The following is a 17,680-nucleotide window of genomic DNA, read 5'->3' on the forward strand; positions in this document are numbered from 1 at the left end:
AAAGCTTGAAAATCAATGAGTTAGTCATTTAACTTGAAACGCTATAAATGAAACAACAGTAAATTAACCAAAATCAAATAATAAAAATACAGAAATCACTTAGAACAACCTGGCATGTGGGAGAACAGTGCCTCAATCAGTGCCTGGCACATATTAGGTGTTCATTAAAAATTTGGTGAAGCAATGAAGGAAACAGCAAACAAAAACTCTCCAATGATTAATAATTTTTTAAGTGAAAAGATACACATAAATAATATTAGGAATGAAAAGAAATGTGACAAGAAATAAAAGTAAATTTGTAAAATGTGTTCTGTGCACCAATAATACACAAATTGACTTCACTAAATGTTTCTTGAATTGGTTTTGGAACCAGAGTCACATTAATAATGTTCTAATTGTTATTTGCTAAGGATTGGAATGTTGGTGTCTGTTTGTGAAATGTGTATATCATTCCTGGACAGGATTACACATACACCTATCTGCACATAGATATGTTGTATGGAGAATTAGAAGATAACTAATCTGTGTGAAATGTTTGCTAAGCAAAGTTGAAGTCTTTTGGCGGGAGGTGGGAGAGGTGGAATTCAATTCTTTAACCTAATTTGCATCTTAGGATTTCTTCTGTCCTTTGAGAATTGAAAGTGTTGGTCACCAATATTTTATAAAATTTATCAAGTTTGAGGATGTTTCTTTTCAGGACCTTGATAAATGCCACCACAGCTGTTTGCCACAGCCCTGGCAAGATCAGCATTTCTAACTCTACTCTTTCTGTAAAATCTTGAGCGTTTTCCTTTTGTGGGTCCTCCCTTCTATGGAAAGGTCATTCCTGACATGGTGGCTTGAATCCAAGATAGACTTTCACTAAACCATTGAAATAGAAAACTAGTACCTCTACGTTAGAGATGTGGAAAGTCTTGAAATATAGCACCAGACCACAGTCAACCTTGTGAAGTAATGATCAAAACAGATCTTAAAGAAAGAATATCACTTTCAGGAAAAGTTTCCACCGATCAAAATAATGGTCGGAGGCAGGGAGAGGAAACCACAAATAAAGGAAATACAGAGTCACCCTCACCAGCAAAATGGATAATGGGGATTTTACCCATTATAACCCTCCTTGGTGATGGCATGTTACGTAGGCCTGCTATATGATGTGATCTTAATGGTGGTGGAACTCCTAGCCACCCATTTAATCATCTTCTATTCCCTAAATGGGCTTCCCTGGTGGCTCAGAGGGTAAAGAGTCTGCCTGCAATGCAGAGACCTGGGTTCGATCCCTGGGTTGGAAGGATCCCCTGGAGAAGGAAATGGCAACCCACTCCAGTATTCTTGCCTGGAAAATTCCATGGACTGAGGAGCCTGGTAGGCTACAGTCCTTGGAGTCGTGAAGAGTCGGACACTACTGAACAACTTCGCTATTCCCTAAGTAGAGACTTGCCCTAGAAGAAATCTCTCAAAATAATAAATGCAGACATATTTCCACTTACAGAGACACTGTTTGTTTGCAATGTATTATTGAACAGCGTCTTTGAAAGGCCTGTTCCCCTCAGTGCCAGGATCTTTCTTAGACCTCAGGAAAATGGAAGAGGCAAAAAGAGTAGAAAGAAATGGAGCAAGTGAATCGAATTCTGGGTTAGGAAGTATGTATCTAATATTTGAGGAACTCTTAGGTACTAACTTTGAATATGTCCCAAGGAAAGTTCCTTTCTATGTTGAGATGTCACCGTTAATAGAGTTCTTCTAATTCATCATTGCTACTAACGTAGGCACCTATCTTATTTCGCTTTTTTGAGGTGGTTCAGTTCATCAGGAATCCTGCCCTTCAGCAGTTTTTGATAATTATAGACAGTTCATCTGCAGAGAAGGGTCTGAACTAGGCCAGTTACTGCAGCTGAGATTGTAGTAAGCCCACGTCTAACTCTTCTTCCATCTCCAGAACTTTCACCATTTCCAGGAATAACAGTTGAGGAACACTGCAGAATCAGTCGTCCCTCACACTCTCCTTGGTTTCAACTATAGCGTTTGTGATTCATCCAGCCCAGCATTTCGCATGATGTACTCTGCATATAAGCTAAATGAACAGGGTGACAATATACAGCCTTGTTATACTCCTTTCTCAATTTTGAACCAGTCTGTTGTTCTGTGTCCAGTTCTAACCATTGTTTCTTGACCTACATACAGGTTTCTCAGGAGATTGGGAAGTCCTATGTTCGATTTATTGAGACTGCTTCTCAGTCTCAAATGAGACCTGTCTTCCAAAGAGAGTTTGAAAGTAATTTTGACTAATTTTAATTTCTGCCTCATAAGTTACCAACAATTACCTTTTGACTTTAATAGTGAATTGCTGTTAAGTTGCAGGTTCTGAACATCTCATGGTCATTCTTCTACAGTTTAGCACTAATAATCCATGCTGAATTAGAATCAGTGAGTCATCCAACTTAATATTTCTTCATGTAGGGGACTTCCCTGGTGATCCAGTGGTTAAAAATCTGCCTTTAAATGCAGGGTGGGATCCCTGATGGGGAACTAAGATCCACATGTTGTGAGGCAACTAAGCCCTCATACCACAACTACCGAGCCTGTAATCTGGAGTGCACATGCTCGATGGAGGTTCCCCATGCCATACCTGAGACATGACAGCCAAATGAATCATATTTTTTAAATGCTTCTTCATATGGATAGGCCCATAGTAAATGCAAAGACTGTTGATATTCCTGTGGTTCTTCAGTCCCTGAGTTAACTCTGACTCTTTGTGACCCCATGGACTACAGCACACCAGGCTTCCCTGTCTTTTAATGTCTGCTGGAGTTTGCTCAAATTCATGTCCGTTGTGTCCGTGATGCTGTCTAACCATCTTATCCTCTGCTGCCCCCTTCTCCTTTTGCCTTCAATCTTTCCTACCCGCAGAGTCTTTTCCAATGAGTCATTTCTTCTATTCAGATGGCCAAAGTATTGGAGCTTCAGCTTCAGCACCAGTCCTTCCAATGAATATTCAGGGTTAATTTCCTTAAAGATTGACTGGTTTGATCTCCTTGTGGTCCAAGGGACTCTCAAGAGTCTTCTCCAACACCACAGTTCAAAAGCATCAATTCTTCAACACTCAGCCTTCTTTATGGTCCAACTCTCACATCCACATAGGACTACTAGAAAGACCGTAGCTTTGGCTATGCCAACCTTTGTCAGCAAAGTGACGCCTCTGCTTTTTAATATGCTCTTTATGTTTGTCATAGCTTTCCTTTCAAGAAGCAAGTGTCTTTTAATTTCATGGCTGTAGCCACCATCTGTAGTGATTTTGGAACCCAAGAAAATAAAATCTGTCACTGCTTTCACTTTTTCCCCTTCTACTTGCCATGAAATTATGGGACTGGATGCCATGATCTTAGTTTTTGAATGTTGAGTTTTAAGCCAACTTTTCACTCTCCTCTTTCACCCTCATCAAGAGGCCCTTTAGTTCCTGTTCACTTTCTCTCATTAGACAGGTATCATCTGCATATCTCAGGTTGCTGATATTTCTCCCAGCAGTCTTGATTCCAACTGTGATTCCTCTAGCCCAGCATTTTGTATTATATACTCTGCATAGAAGTTAAATAAGTAGGGTGAACAGCCTTGGCATACTCTTTTCCCAATTTAGAACCAGTCTGTTGTTCCATGTCCAGCTCTAACTGGACCTCCCGTACAGGTTTCTCAGGAGCCAAGTAAGGTGGTCTGGTATTCTCATCTCTTTAAGAATTTTCTACAGTTTGTTGTAGTCCACATAGTCAAAGGCTTTAGCATAGTCAGTGAAACAGAAGTAGATGTTTTTCTGGAATTCTCTTGCTTTCCATATGATCCAACAAATGTTGGCAATTTGATCTCTGGTTCCTATGCCTTTCCTAAACCCAGCTTGGCCATCTGGAACTTCTTGGTTCATGTACTGCTGAAGCCTAACTTGAAGGATTTGAGCATTACCTTACCAGCATGTGAAATGAGCACAATTTTACAGTAGTTTGAAGATTCTTTGGCATTGCTCCTCTGGGGTTGGAATGAAAACTGACCTTTCCGGTCCTGTGGCCACTGCTGAGTTTTCTAAATTTGCTGACATACCGAGTGCAGCACTTTAACAGCATCATCTTTTAGGATTTGAAATAATTCATCTGGAATTCCATTACATCCACTAGCTGCTTCCTAATGCCCACTGACTTCACACTCCAGGATGTCTGACATTAGGGGAGTGACCACACCATCATGGTAATCTGGGTCATTAAGACTTTTTTTGTATTGTTCTTCTGCGTATTCTTGCCACCTCTTCTTAATCTCTTCTGCTTCTGTTAGGTCCTTATCATTTCTGTCCTTTATTGTGACCATCCTTGTATGAAATGTTCCTTGATATATTCAGTTTTCTTGAAGAGATTTCTGTCTTTCCCATTCTGTTGTTTTCCTCTATTTCTTTGCATTGTTCACTTAAGAAGGCTTTCTTATCTCTCCTTGCTGTTCTCTGAAACTCTGCATTCAGTTGGGTGTATCTTTCCCTTTCTTCCTTGCCTTTCTCTTCTTTTCTCAGACATCTGTAAAGCCTGTTCAGACAACCACTTTACCTCCTTACATTCTTTTCTTTTTCTTTGCGATTATTTTGGTCATTGCGTCTTGTACAATGGTACGAACCTCCACCCACAGTTCTTCAGGCACTCTGTCTGGCAGATCTAATCCCTTTAATCTATTCATCACCGCCACTGTATAATCATAAGGAATTTGGTTTAGGTCTTTTTTCCCCTACTTTCCCTACTTCCTTCAATCTAAGCCTGAATTTTGCAATAAGAAGCTCAAGATCTAAGTCTTCATAGAACCAGTCAACTTCAGCTTCTTCAGCATTAGAGGATGGAACATAGACAGTGGATTACTGTCAGGCTGAAAGGTTTGTCTTGGAACTGAAGCAAGAACCTTCTGTTGTTTTTGAGATTGCATCCAAGTACTGCATTTCAGATGTTTTTGTTGACTATGAGGGCTACTCCATTTCTTCTAAGGAATTCTTGCCCACAGTAGTAAGATATAATGGTCATTTGAATTAAATTCGCCCATTCCTGTCTATTTTAGTTCACTGATTCCTAAGACGTCGATGTTCACTCTTGCCATCTCCTGCTTGACCACTTGGAATTTATGATTCATGAACCTAACATTCCAGGTTCCTATGCAATATTGTTTTTTACAGCACTGGACTTTACTTTTATCACCAAACACATCCACCACTGAGCATCATTTCTGCTTTGGCTCAGCCTCTTCGTTCTTCCTGGAGCTATTAGTAATTGCTATCCACTCTTCCCCAGTAGCATATTGTACACCTTCCCACCTGGAGGGCTTATCTTTCAGTGTCATAATTTTTTGCGTCTTCCTACCGTTCATGGGGTTCTCACAGCAAGAATACTGGAGTGGTTTGCCATTCTCTCCTCCAGTGGACCACATTTTGTCAGAACTCTCCACCATGACCCATGTCTTGGGTATCTCTACATGGCATGGCTTACAGCTTCATTGAGTTACACAAGCCCCTTCACCATGACAAGGCTGTGATCCATGTATTCCTAAGTAAAAATAATGCTACTATATTAATAATTAATGTTTATTTAGCCCTAAGTGTGATGCCTGACACTGTACTAAGATGTACTTTACATCCACCATCTTATTTAATTCTTAACAACATTAGGAGGTAGGTCCTGTTATCTTAATGTTAAAGCCCAGTGATTAACTTAGAAAGATCGGAGGGAACATATACTTACCTTCCTATGTAAATATTTCCTAAAATACAAGTACTCCCTATGAAAACAGCAAAGAATCATCAGATCAGCAAGTGCAAGTTAACATGCAGGCTCTAGACAAGCAGTGTTTGTCTCATTTAGGAGTGGGTTGTCCAGAAGTTGAAATGTATTTTCCAAGGAAGTGATATTATAATCACAACAAAAGCCTATTTACCCCTCATGTGCCTAAAGTTGTGATAACATAAACCCAAACCATTTTGTATACAGCGTTTCCATGGGAAAACTTACTCTATGCTTCCGCTTGGGTGTCTGTGGACATATTTCTCCTCCAGTGGGGAGAAGGGGACCTCATGTGACAAACAGTAGTTGTTTAGTTGCTAAGTCGTGTCTGAAACTCTTTGTGACCCTATGGACTGTAGCCCTCCAGGCTCCTCTGTTCATGGGATTTCTCAGGCAAGAATACCGGAGTGGGTTGCCATTTCCTTCTCCTGGGGATCTTCCTGACCCAGGGATCGAACCTGTGTCTCCTACACTGACAGGCAGTTCTTTACCACAGAGCCACCAGGGAAGCCTGGCTGAACTTTAGAAATATTCTCCTGACGCCTGTGGTGGGGGGCTGATGGAAGGAGGAGGATGGAAAGGTGGGTGGAACTGGGTACAGAGGGGACAGGGGCAGAGATCTTGGGTGAGGCCAGCAGGCAGCCTATAAAGATGAAGTGTAGGGTAGAAATTGCAGAGAGGAGCAGAGAAAGAGAACGCACTAGCCCTAAACCCCAGGGAGTCGTCTCCCGAGTAGCCCTCTGTCCCCTGCTTTGTTTCTCTTACTGCCTCCACGTTTCTGCCTGCCCACTTGCCTTTCTACTGCGACACTCAGGGCTTCCTCCATGACACTGGGATCAGCCCCTTAACTTTTCTTGACTCAGTGGCTCCTAACGCAAATGAACAGGCCTTTATTTTTTTTTTTTTTCTAATTTTATTTTATTTTTAAACTTTATTAGTTTTGCCAAATATCAAAATGAATCCACCACAGGTATACATGTGTTCCCCATCCCGAACCCTCCTCCCTCCTCCCTCCCCATACCATCCCTTCTGGGCCGTCCCAGTGCACCAGCCCCAAGCATCCAGCATCGTGCATCGAACCTGGACTGGCAACTCGTTTCATACATGATATTTTACATGTTTCATTGCCATTCTCCCAAATCTTCCCACCCTCTCCCTCTCCCACAGAGTCCATAAGACTGTTCTATACATCAGTGTCTCTTTTGCTGTCTCGTACACCGGGTTATTGTTACCATCTTTCTAAATTCCATATATATGCATTAGTATACTGTATTTATGTTTTTCCTTCTGGCTTACTTCACTCTGTATAATAGGCTCCAGTTTCATCCACCTCATTAGAACTGATTCAAATGTATTCTTTTGAATGGCTGAGTAATACTCCATTGTGTATATGTACCACAGCTTTCTTATCCATTCATCTGCTGATGGGCATCTAGGTTGCTTCCATGTCTTGGCTATTATAAACAGTGCTGCGATGAACATTGGGGTACACGTGTCTCTTTCAATTCTGGTTTCCTCAGTGTGTATGCCCAACAGTGGGGTTGCTGGATCATAAGGCAGTTCTATTTCCAGTTTTTTAAGGAATCTCCATACTGTTCTCCATAGTGGCTGTACTAGTTTGCATTCCCACCAACAGTGTAGGAGGGTTCCCTTTTCTCCACACCCTCTCCAGCATTTATTATTTGTAGACTTTTGGATCGCAGCCATTCTGACTGGTGTGAAATGGTACCTCAAAGTGGTTTTGATTTGCATTTCTCTGATAATGAGTGATGTTGAGCATCTTTTCATGTGTTTGTTAGCCATCTGTATGTCTTCTTTGGAGAAATGTCTATTTAGTTCTTTGGCCCATTTTTTGATTGGGTCGTTTATTTTTCTGGAGTTGAGCTGTAGGAGTTGCTTGTATATTTTTGAGATTAGTTGTTTGTCGGTTGCTTCATTTGCTATTATTTTCTCCCATTCTGAAGGCTGTCTTTTCACCTTGCTAATAGTTTCCTTTGAAGTGCAGAAGCTTTTAAGGTTAATTAGGTCCCATTTGTTTATTTTTGCTTTTATTTCCAATATTCTGGGAGGTGGGTCATAGAGGATCCTGCTGTGATGTATGTCGGAGAGTGTTTTGCCTATGTTCTCCTCTAGGAGTTTTATAGTTTCTGGTCTTATGTTTAGATCTTTAATCCATTTTGAGTTTATTTTTGTGTATGGTGTTAGAAAGTGGTCCAGTTTCATTCTTTTACAAGTGGTTGACCAGATTTTTAACATTTTTTAAAGGGAAGAGCCCATCCCAGACCCTCCAAAACTTTTTGTTTCTCACTTGGACCTAGAAGAGCAAGTATCAGCCTTACAGGTGCTTTGGATGGCTTTGAGGAGTCCATGAGGGACTGAAATAAAATGCACCAGCATTCCAGATGTAGGTCTCCAAGGCGAAGGCTTGGAAAAGCGAAAGCCCTCTGCTCCTTCCTCTCCTCCTTGCATCTGTGCTTCCCCTGTCCTCAGAAGTGGAGAGGGGTGGGCAGGGCCCAGGTCGCAGCTCACTGCAGGGGAAGGGCTGTAAGACAGCATGATCCTGGAGTGTGATTTCAAGTGGCCTGTCTCCACTGGGGGTGTTGGGACCACCTGGCACCTAAGCCTCTACCAGGCGCTCCCAGAGCTCCTTATACCACCTTGCTCTGTACCCACCAGTCAGTGTTTCCCTGACTTCTCTGGTGGTACCAATCACCTAGGCCCCTGGGGGCTGTAAAAAAAAACCTAAGTTTTCAAGGCCTGTCTCAGACCACTGAATCAGAATCTCCAAGGGAATGGTCTGGAAAGCTGTGTGGTTAACAAGTGACCACAGGTGATTCCTGTCAAGGATGTTTGGTGAGCCCTGCTGGTCTTTAAAGGCTCCTAGGATTAGGATATTGGAGAAGGCAATGGCAACCCACTCCAGTACTCTTGCCTGGAAAATCCCATGGACAGAGGAGCCTAGTGGGCTGCAGTCCATGGGGTCGCTAAGAGTCGGACAGGACTGAGCGACTTCACTTTCACTTTTCACTTTCATGCATTGGAGAAGGAAATGGCAACCCACTCCAGTGCTCTTGCCTGGAGAATCCTAGGGACGGGGAGCCTGGTGGGCTGCTGTCTATGGGGTTGCACAGTGTCGGACACGACTGAAGCGACTTAGCAGCAGCAGTAGCAGCAGGATTAGGATATTCGAAGACCCTTTCTTCCTCAGAATCATTACATAGCCGTTTCTTTTCTGCCAAAAACTCTTTCCTGTTCCCTACTCTGGGTTCATGCCCACTTCTCCTGTCTTCATGACTTGGTTAAAGTATGATTTCCTGAGAAAGGCCATCCTGGACCACTGTGCTCACCATCTCAATCAGGTTCCCCATCGTATTCTCTCATAACGCCTTGTGCTTTTCCTTCTTAGCGTTTATCACAGTTTGTATCCTATGTATTTGCCTGGTGTCTACCTTCTCACTGACACTGAGCATAGAGAATGCTTAGTAGGTAATTTTTGCATGAGTGAATAAGTGGAAAAATAGTGTTGGGTGAAGATGCTAAAGCTTGGGTTGTATGCTGCTCAACAGATAAAAAACTGAGTATACACGAACTTAACTCTCCCATGTCAGTTCAGTCACTCAGTCGTGTCCGATTCCATGACCCCATAGACTGCAGCACACTGGGCTTCCCTTTCCATCACCAACTCCCAGAGCTTGCTCAAACTCATGTCCATCGAGTTGGTGATCTATCCAACCATCTCTGTATACTGTCACCCTGCTTATTTAACTTATATGCAAAGTACATCATGCGAAATGCTGGGCTGGATGAAGCATAAGCTGGAATCAAGATTGCCGGGAAAAATACAGTTTGTACAATCTGTCATCCCCTTCATCTCCTGCCTTCAGTCTTTCCCAGCACCAGGGTATTTTCCAATGAGTCAGTTCTTCACATCAGGTGGCCAAAGTATTGGAGCTGCAGCTTCAGCAGCAATCCTTCCAATGAATATTCAGGACTGATTTCCTTTAGGATTGACTGGTTTTATCTTCTTGCAGTCCAAGGGACTCTCAAGAGTCTTCTCCAACACCACAGTTCAAAAGCATCAATTCTTCAACGTTCAGCCTTCTTTATGGTCTAACACTCACATCCATACATGACTACTGGAAAAATCATAGCTTTGACTAGACAGACCTTTGTTGGCAAAGTAACATCTCTGCTTTTTAATATGATGTCTAGGTTGGTCATAACTTTTCTTCCAAGAGCAAGTGTCTTAATTTTATGGCTACAATCATGATCTGCAGTGATTTTGGAGCCCCCCAAAATTAAGTCTGTCACTGTTTCTACTGTTTTCCCATCTATTTGCCATGAAGTGATGAGACTGGATGTCATGATTTTCATTTTTGAATGTTGAGTTTTAAGCCAGCACTTTCACTCTCCTCTTTCGTTTCCATCAAGAGGCTCTTTGATTCATCTTTGCTTTCTGCCACAAGGGTGATGTCTCTGCATATCTGAGGTTGTTGATATTCCTCCTGGCAATCTTGATTCTAGCTTATGCGCCCAGAATTTCACATGATTGCATATAAGTACTTTGCATATAAGTTAAATAAGCAGTGTGACAGTATACAGACTTGACGTATTCTTTTCTCGGTTTGGAACCAGTCTGTTGTTTCATGTCCAGCTCTAACTGTTGCTTCCTGACCTGCATACAGATTTCTCAGGAAGCAGGTGAAGTGGTCTGGTATTCCCATCTCTTGAAGAATTTTCCACAGTTTGTTGTGATCCACACAGTCCAAGGCTTTAATTAACATAGTCAATGAATCAGATGTTTTTCTTGAATTCTCTTGCTTTCTATATGATCCAATGGATGTTGGCGATTTGATCTCTGGTTCCTCCGCCTTTTCTAAACCCAGCTTGTACATCTGGAAGTTCTTGGTTCATGTACTGTTGAAGCCTGGCTTGGAGAATTTTGAGCATTACTCTGCTAGCATGTGAAATGAGTGCAATTGTGCGATAGTCTGAACATTCTTTGGCATTGCCTTTCTTTGGGATTGGAATGAAAGCTGACCTTTTCCGGACCTGTGGCCACTTCTGAGTTTTTCAAATTTTCTGGCATGTTGAATGCAGCACTTTCACAGCATCATCTTTTAGGATTTGAAATAGCTCAACTGGAATTCCATCACCTCCACTGGCTTTGATGCTTCCTAAGACCCACTTGACTTTGCACTCCAGGATGTCTGGCTCTAGATGAGTGATCACACCATCAAGATTATCTGGGTATGAAGATCTTTTTTGTATAGTTCTGTGTATTCTTGCCTCCTCTTCTTAATATCTTCTGCTTCTGTTAGATCCATAACATTTCTGTCCTTTATTGTGCCCATCTTTGCATGAAATGTTCCCTTGGTATCTCTAATTTTCTTGAAGAGATCTGTAGTCTTTCCCATTCTTTTGTTTCCCTCTATTTCTTTGCATTGATCACTTAGGGAGGCTTTCGAATCTCTCCTTGCTATTCTTTGAAACTCTGCATTCAAATGGATGTATCTTTCCTTTTCTTCTTTACCTTTCACTTCTCTTCTTTTCTCAGCTATCTGTAAGGCTCCTCAGACAACCATTTTGCCTTTTTGCATTTCTTTTTCTTGGGGGTGGTCTTGATCACTGCCTCCTGTACAATGTCATGAACCTGCATCCATACTTCTTCAGGCACTCTGTCTATCAGATCTAATCCCTTGAACCTATTTCTCACTTCCACTGTATAATCGTAAGGGATTTGATTTAGGTCACACCTGAATGGTCTAGTAGTTTTCCCCACTTTCTTCAATTTAAGTCTAAATTTGGCAATAAGGAGTTCATGATCTGAGCCACAGTCAGCTCCTGGTGTTGTTTTTGCTGACTGTGTAGAGCTGCAAAGAATATAATCAATCTGATTTCAGTATTGACCATTTGGTGATGTCCATGTATAGAGTCTTCTGTTGTGTTGTTGGAAGAGGGTGTTTACTGACTCTCCCAGGTAAAATTTTTACATGTCAACTGAAATCAAGGTAGACAGGCCCAACAAATAAGTGTATTTATGGGGTAATGGGTCAGATTACTTCCAGAAATTTTAAGTGTATAACAGTGACTGAAGAAATCTCTGTCTTCATGGAGCTCACATTCTAGCAAGGATGACAGATGTTAAGCTCACAGCTACCCCATAGTCCCATGGTTTTGGCAGGGGCTTTCCTGATGGTCCAGTGGCTAAGCCTTCATGCTTCCACTGCAGGGCATGCAGGTTTGACCCCTCAGAAGTTCTGCATGCCATGAGATGCAGTCAAGGAAAAAAATTTAAAAAGAAAAAAATATATAATTTTGGTAAATGCAATGAAAGAATGACAGAGCTGTAAGAGCCTGTGGCAGGAGGACCTGGCATAGTCTATAAGGCGTCAAGCCAGTGAAAGAACTTCTAAAGCAGGCGGCTGGGGAACCTGTGCTGGAGAATCTAAAATACTCTGTCCTATCTCTTGTCAAAACTTGGTGTGAGGGGAGCTACCTCTATATGTGGTTTCTCAACCTTGGCACAGCTGACATCTTGGACTAGAATACTCTTTGGGGGCACTTTCCAGGGGCACTGTGGGAAAGGCTTAGCACCATTCCCGGCCTCTACCCACTAGATGCCAGCAGGCCCCGCAGTTGTGACAACCACAAATATCTCAGCATCACCAAATGTCCCTTACTGGAGGGTGGGGATAGAGGCCTAAATCCGCCCCTCCTTCCTCCCCCAGTTGAGAACCACTGTTGCACATAAAACTTTTTTTTTTTTTTTTGACGTCTTTACTTATGATTAGTCTAAGTCAATACCAGGAACTTAATTTACTCATTCAGTAAACAAGTTATCTGTTGAGTGCTTATTAGGTGCAGGCGTTGTGATAGGTAGTGGGGGGCGGGGGACACAGTCATGATCCAAGCCTATATTTTCTTGAAGCTGTATTCTAGTGGGGAGAAATGGACAATTTTAAAACATGTAACACTTCAGAAGAAGGGGATAGGTTGATAGTAGAAGTCCTTTCTGATAAGATGACATCTGTACTTGAAAGAAGTCTTAAAAGAAGCCGGGGAGGGGGGCAACCCCAGAAGCAAGAGGCAGTGCCCCTGAAGGGCTGTAGTTGACCTCGCCTTTCTGTCTTCAGGTCTAACCAAGCCGCTTGTGTTTCAGAGGGGCCTCCGCAGAAGGGCAGCTGAACGGACTCCAGAGCAGCCTTAACTCTGCAGCCTTTGTGCCCATCACCAGCTCCACAGGTTAGTCTGGGCAGGGCATTGGGGAGGGACTGGGCCCACCCTTCTCTCCTCTGCCTCTGAGGAGAGCTCCAGTTCAGAGAACGAAGCCTCCCAGGCTTCTGAAGCGTTGGCAAATGGGCATGTAGTTGCTGTCTTCTTTCAGATGATACATTTTAGGATAAAGTGGTTTTTCTGAGCTTAGTTTGGGGTAGGTGAAATTTCCCAGTCTGGCAGAGTGTTATCAGATTTGTAGCATTTAGTAAAAACTGCCTGTATTTGAAAAAACTTGCCAGTGTTTTACCATTTATATGGTGTTTCCACACATAGTATTAGCATCTTACGTTAAATCCTCACCGCAGCCCTGTGAGGTGTACCCTGTCCCCTCCATGTGAGCAAACAGAGGCTCAGGAAGTGGAGAGCCTGTGGGAGCTGACCCGTGGGTGCAGATCCGGAGCTGCTCTCCACTGCTTAGAAAGTGGAGAGCCTGTGGGAGCTGACCCGTGGGTGCAGATCTGGAGCTGCGGTCCGGGCTGTGTCCTGCCTGCTAACACCACGGTCTTGCCAGGTAGTAGCTGAGGGCCTCAAGCCTCTCAATGTATGAGGCAGCACTGGCCCGGGGATAGTTTCCTGTGAGTAGCAGTTCCTGCACTCATAAGTAGTCAGAAAATTGAAAGGAAATCCACTATTCGATTCAACAAGTATTTATTTTTGAACACCTCCTGTGGAGAAAGTAGCATGCTGGGCAGTGAGACACATGAAGAGTGAACTAGGCCTTCCCTGCGGTCAAGAAGCTTAGAGGCTCAGGGAGAGAGAGGTTGACGGGATGTGGATGCGGGAGGGAGTGCCAGGCACTGGGGACACAGGGAATAATAGAAGACAGTGTTGCTGTGTGTCAGGCACACCTCTGGATGCTTCACATGCCATAATTCATCTGTTCACAAAGCACACGTGCCATATGGGGGCTGTATTCCCTGTTTTACAACTGAAGAAATACAGGCACAGACGGATTATGAACCATAATCCAAATTGCCACAGTTGGTCAGTGGTGGAGCAGTATTTGAACCCAAGCAACTTGGCCCAGGCTCTTTAGGGATAGAAGAGGGCTTCCTAGAGGAAGACACGTCTAAACTGGGGTCTGACTCTGACAGATCAGCCGGGAGCGGGGAGGCCTGGGGTGGAAGGAGGTCCAGGAAGAGAGACCAGTGTGGGCAAAGGCCAGTGAGGGAAGGGGGCTGGTGGTGAAATGGTGTTGTGTTCTGGGAGCCCCCCTGTATCAGTGTGGCTGGGAACTAGGGCCTCTGAGCAGAGGGCTTAAGGGCAGGGTGCAAGAGTGTGTGTGTGTGATACAATGCACCTTAAAATGATGACAAGATTGTTAAGGAATCTGGTTCGTTTGCCTGTATCATGGGGATAATTATTAATACATATACCTCATAGGCTTACTGTATATAGAGGAAGGCTCTGTAACTGCACCCAAGTCAGATAATAATATGAAAGAGTATAGATTTTGTTTTCCACTTAAACTCTTCAAACCTAAATTCAAGAAATAGTTGATGGGTATATAACTACCCCTCCCCTTTCCCCCTAAAAAGAACTCCTAGAACATGATAGTTATTTTTAAGGAGGTTAAATTTTCACCTGGAACTCTTATGGCCTGAGTAGTGGGAGGTGAAAAGAACCATGGCCTACCTGGAATGATTTCCATGAGATAGAGCTCTTAGAGCCTCGGCAGCTCTTCAGATTTGCTGAGGTTGGAGAGGTTTACAAAGCTTAGGAGATCCAAGAAACCTGCCTATTTCATTTGCATGTCTCCTTGATACATTAAGTATGAAACTGAACTCTTTGCATGCACTCTGGCCGAGGAAGTTGGAAATTTGAGCGACCAGGCAGGTCACACTTCCAGCATCTTGATCATGAAGTAGTGTTGACTGACTGTTGACGGTACTTAGAAGTTTCTGTAACAGTTGTACTGAATTTGGTATCGCTGTAAAACCACAGGACAAGGGGAAGTTGCACTCCTGGTTCTCCTAAGCTTCTCTTATCTATGAATACGTCTCTCCATGCTTCTAACTGAAGATGAGCGCGTTGTCTTCCCGTTTTTTTTACACGGGATTCTGCGGACTGCTTTTGTCTCCAAATGACTCTGGGCCTCCAAAGTCCTTTGAATTTGTTCTCTTCCATGACTCGCTTGGGGTTCTTGATCCTTAGAGAAATGCGGATGAATGTGCGGTAACTAAGGTTCAGGCATTTTCCAGACTTCCCAATAAATGTTTTACCTTAGCAATATAATAATAACTAAATAACTACCTGGCACTTCAGTGTTTCACCCACAAATTATCTATTTTTCTGTGTTACACATAGATTTAAAGGCATTATTCTGGGGGTTCAGAAGCACATCCTATAAAAAGGAGGACGTTAGGCTGCTATTAAAAGCATTTTCCTTTAAACCCACAAGAAGGGAGAACAAGTCAGAAGGTTTGCACATCTCTTTGAGAGTTGGGAAGTTTTCCTGTACAGGGCTCACTAAACTGCCTGAGAAAGGTGTTTTAGCTCCTGTCTGGTCCAGTTAACTCAGTGATTGAGTCCATGAATGTAGCAGAAGTCTGCTTCCTGACCTCTTGCCCCCCTCCCCAAGTCTAGCCAACCAGGCCTTTAAGCTGTGAGACCCTGCTCGTCAGGCCGTCTGAACAAGATACAGTTCATCCCAGGGTGCTGTTGAAAAACCACTCAAAAGTCCTTTCCCGCTGACGGTGGCATAGTGACATTCTTTTTGTTATGAACGTTAAATGAGGTAGTGAACGGGAACGCTCTTAGCAGAGTGCCTGGAATGCACCGTGAATGTTACTTTTCCTTGACTTCCCTACCTCCAGCTATATTCTGTGTGTGCTATAGAAGGGAAGGTGTAGAGTCAGCAGATTTGGAAATTTGAGAAGGAAGCCGGAATGAGGGCCTTTGGCTTAAAGCCAAAGCCACTGGCCCTCCTCCTTTGTAAGCATGGTGTTCTTCTTGAGTTCCGAAGTGGTAACGGTGAACGAAAATAGCAGAGCGCGGCAGATTAGATAACTGGCATTTCTCTCGTGCTGATTTGATGGTGTAAACCACCATTGTTGTAGGGCCTGAAGCCACACCAGCTGCCCTCATCCCTGTCCCTCTGCTTCCTCCTAAGCTTTTCCTGTCCTGGAGCCCAGCCTCCATATACACTCCCCCAGGCTTTTTTTTTTTTTTTAAAGCTATTGTAGATCTACAGTCAGAGAAAGGGACCTTACCTGGCCCTTCGAACACCAGTGTGGGTTTCATTTACAAGTAGTGAGAAGCAGTGTCCTCTGCTAAGCTTTGGCCATGTGGGCCCTGGTAAAATTCTGTGCTGCTTTGTGCTTTTCGCATGGGGACATGGCAGCAGCACCTCAGTGGGCCTCTGCCCGCCTGCTTTGTTGTCTCTGGGACAACAAGGGAAAGGAACTTATTTCAATACAAAGTAAAGCCAGTGGAAGTCAAACCCTAAGGATCTAGAAATCACTTTGACTTTCAAATGAAATTATTTGCCTGGCTGCTCTTGGCAGGATGACCTATTTTTCACTCTCAGATTCTTATTCTTTTCACATGCATGGTACAGTTGGAGATCCGGGGTGGCTTTGGAATATAATAAATTAGTAAAAATAAACAAACCCTTGAGATTCTTGCCCTAGTGTCTTATACACTTCACTGCTCCCAAAACGTTGTTCTCTCCCCAGAGCCAGAGGGACAAGAATTTGGGTTTATTACCCACTCTTAACATGGTTAGAAAGCAAGAGAGAGAGGATAGATTCGATGCTTGGCAGGAAATGGGGCGCCAGCATCAGGGTGAACAATGATCCCCTAAAGCCTAGTTTTAGATTTGACCTCTTGTCCTTTCAGCCAAGATTAAATAAAGTGTTAAGTGGGGGTTTTTCTTACATTTTTCAGGATCTTTGGAAGCTCCCCAGGTTATTTTCGCCAGATCCAAACCCTTGCCCACACAATCTGGAGCCCTTGCTACAGTTATAGGACACAGAAAACCAAAGTCGGTGAAGTCAGGGCCAATTTAAGGTAACAGTAAGAAATAAGAGCTTATTTTTTTTTTATTATAACTTGCTGACTTTATGCCACAGCAAGAGTATTAATAGCTATCAAGAGAAGTGATAGTTTCTCAAAATGACAAGGAAATTGGCATTTTATAAAAACCGAAGCTCAGAAGGACTCTCCAAAATTGTGGGTCCAAGTTAAGCTACCGCTATCTTGCGTCTGTGTTGACCTACCAGTAGGTGGCGCTGTGGCAGTAAGAAATCTCCTTAACTCTTATGGAGGCTTTTGGTTAAAAGTATGGGGACGTTAAGGCCAATCAAAGAAGAAACTAAAACCGTAATTGAGTTATTCACAAATAAAATGTAACAGGATATGTTGAAAAGCATGATATTTGAAGACCAAATTGCAGTAGCATCTAAAGAAGATGAATATTTATTATTAAAGAAGACTTTTAGACTACAGTTGAGTAATTTGTGAATTGGACTTTGAGATAATAGGAGATAGGCAAAGAAAAAAAATTATTTTTTAATTTTTTGGCGAGATTGATTAATTATGCTTCTTTCTGAGTTAAGATAAACATATACTATAACTGGAAGAAAAACAAAACTATAACTCCATCCTACCACTTG

General features: G+C 42.9%; 1 protein-coding gene across 22 annotated transcripts in view; it reads left to right on the plus strand.

Moving 5' to 3' along the window:
• The window catches only part of TTLL5 (tubulin tyrosine ligase like 5), a 318,832-nt gene that overhangs the window by 250,821 nt on the left and 50,331 nt on the right, over positions 1–17,680 (plus strand). For 18 of the 22 annotated variants that reach the window (XM_061429505.1, XM_061429521.1, XM_061429506.1 and 15 more), the window contains one exon: positions 12,949–13,031. In XM_061429505.1, coding sequence (XP_061285489.1) covers positions 12,949–13,031 — 83 coding nt within the window. Of the gene's footprint in view, positions 1–12,948; positions 13,032–16,952; positions 17,076–17,680 lie in introns of all 22 variants that reach the window. The other 4 variants (XM_061429512.1, XM_061429511.1, XM_061429514.1 and 1 more) reach the window with 1 other exon arrangement.

This window comes from Bos javanicus, chromosome 10 (genome assembly GCF_032452875.1).
Source record: "Bos javanicus breed banteng chromosome 10, ARS-OSU_banteng_1.0, whole genome shotgun sequence".
NCBI lineage: Eukaryota > Metazoa > Chordata > Mammalia > Artiodactyla > Bovidae > Bos > Bos javanicus.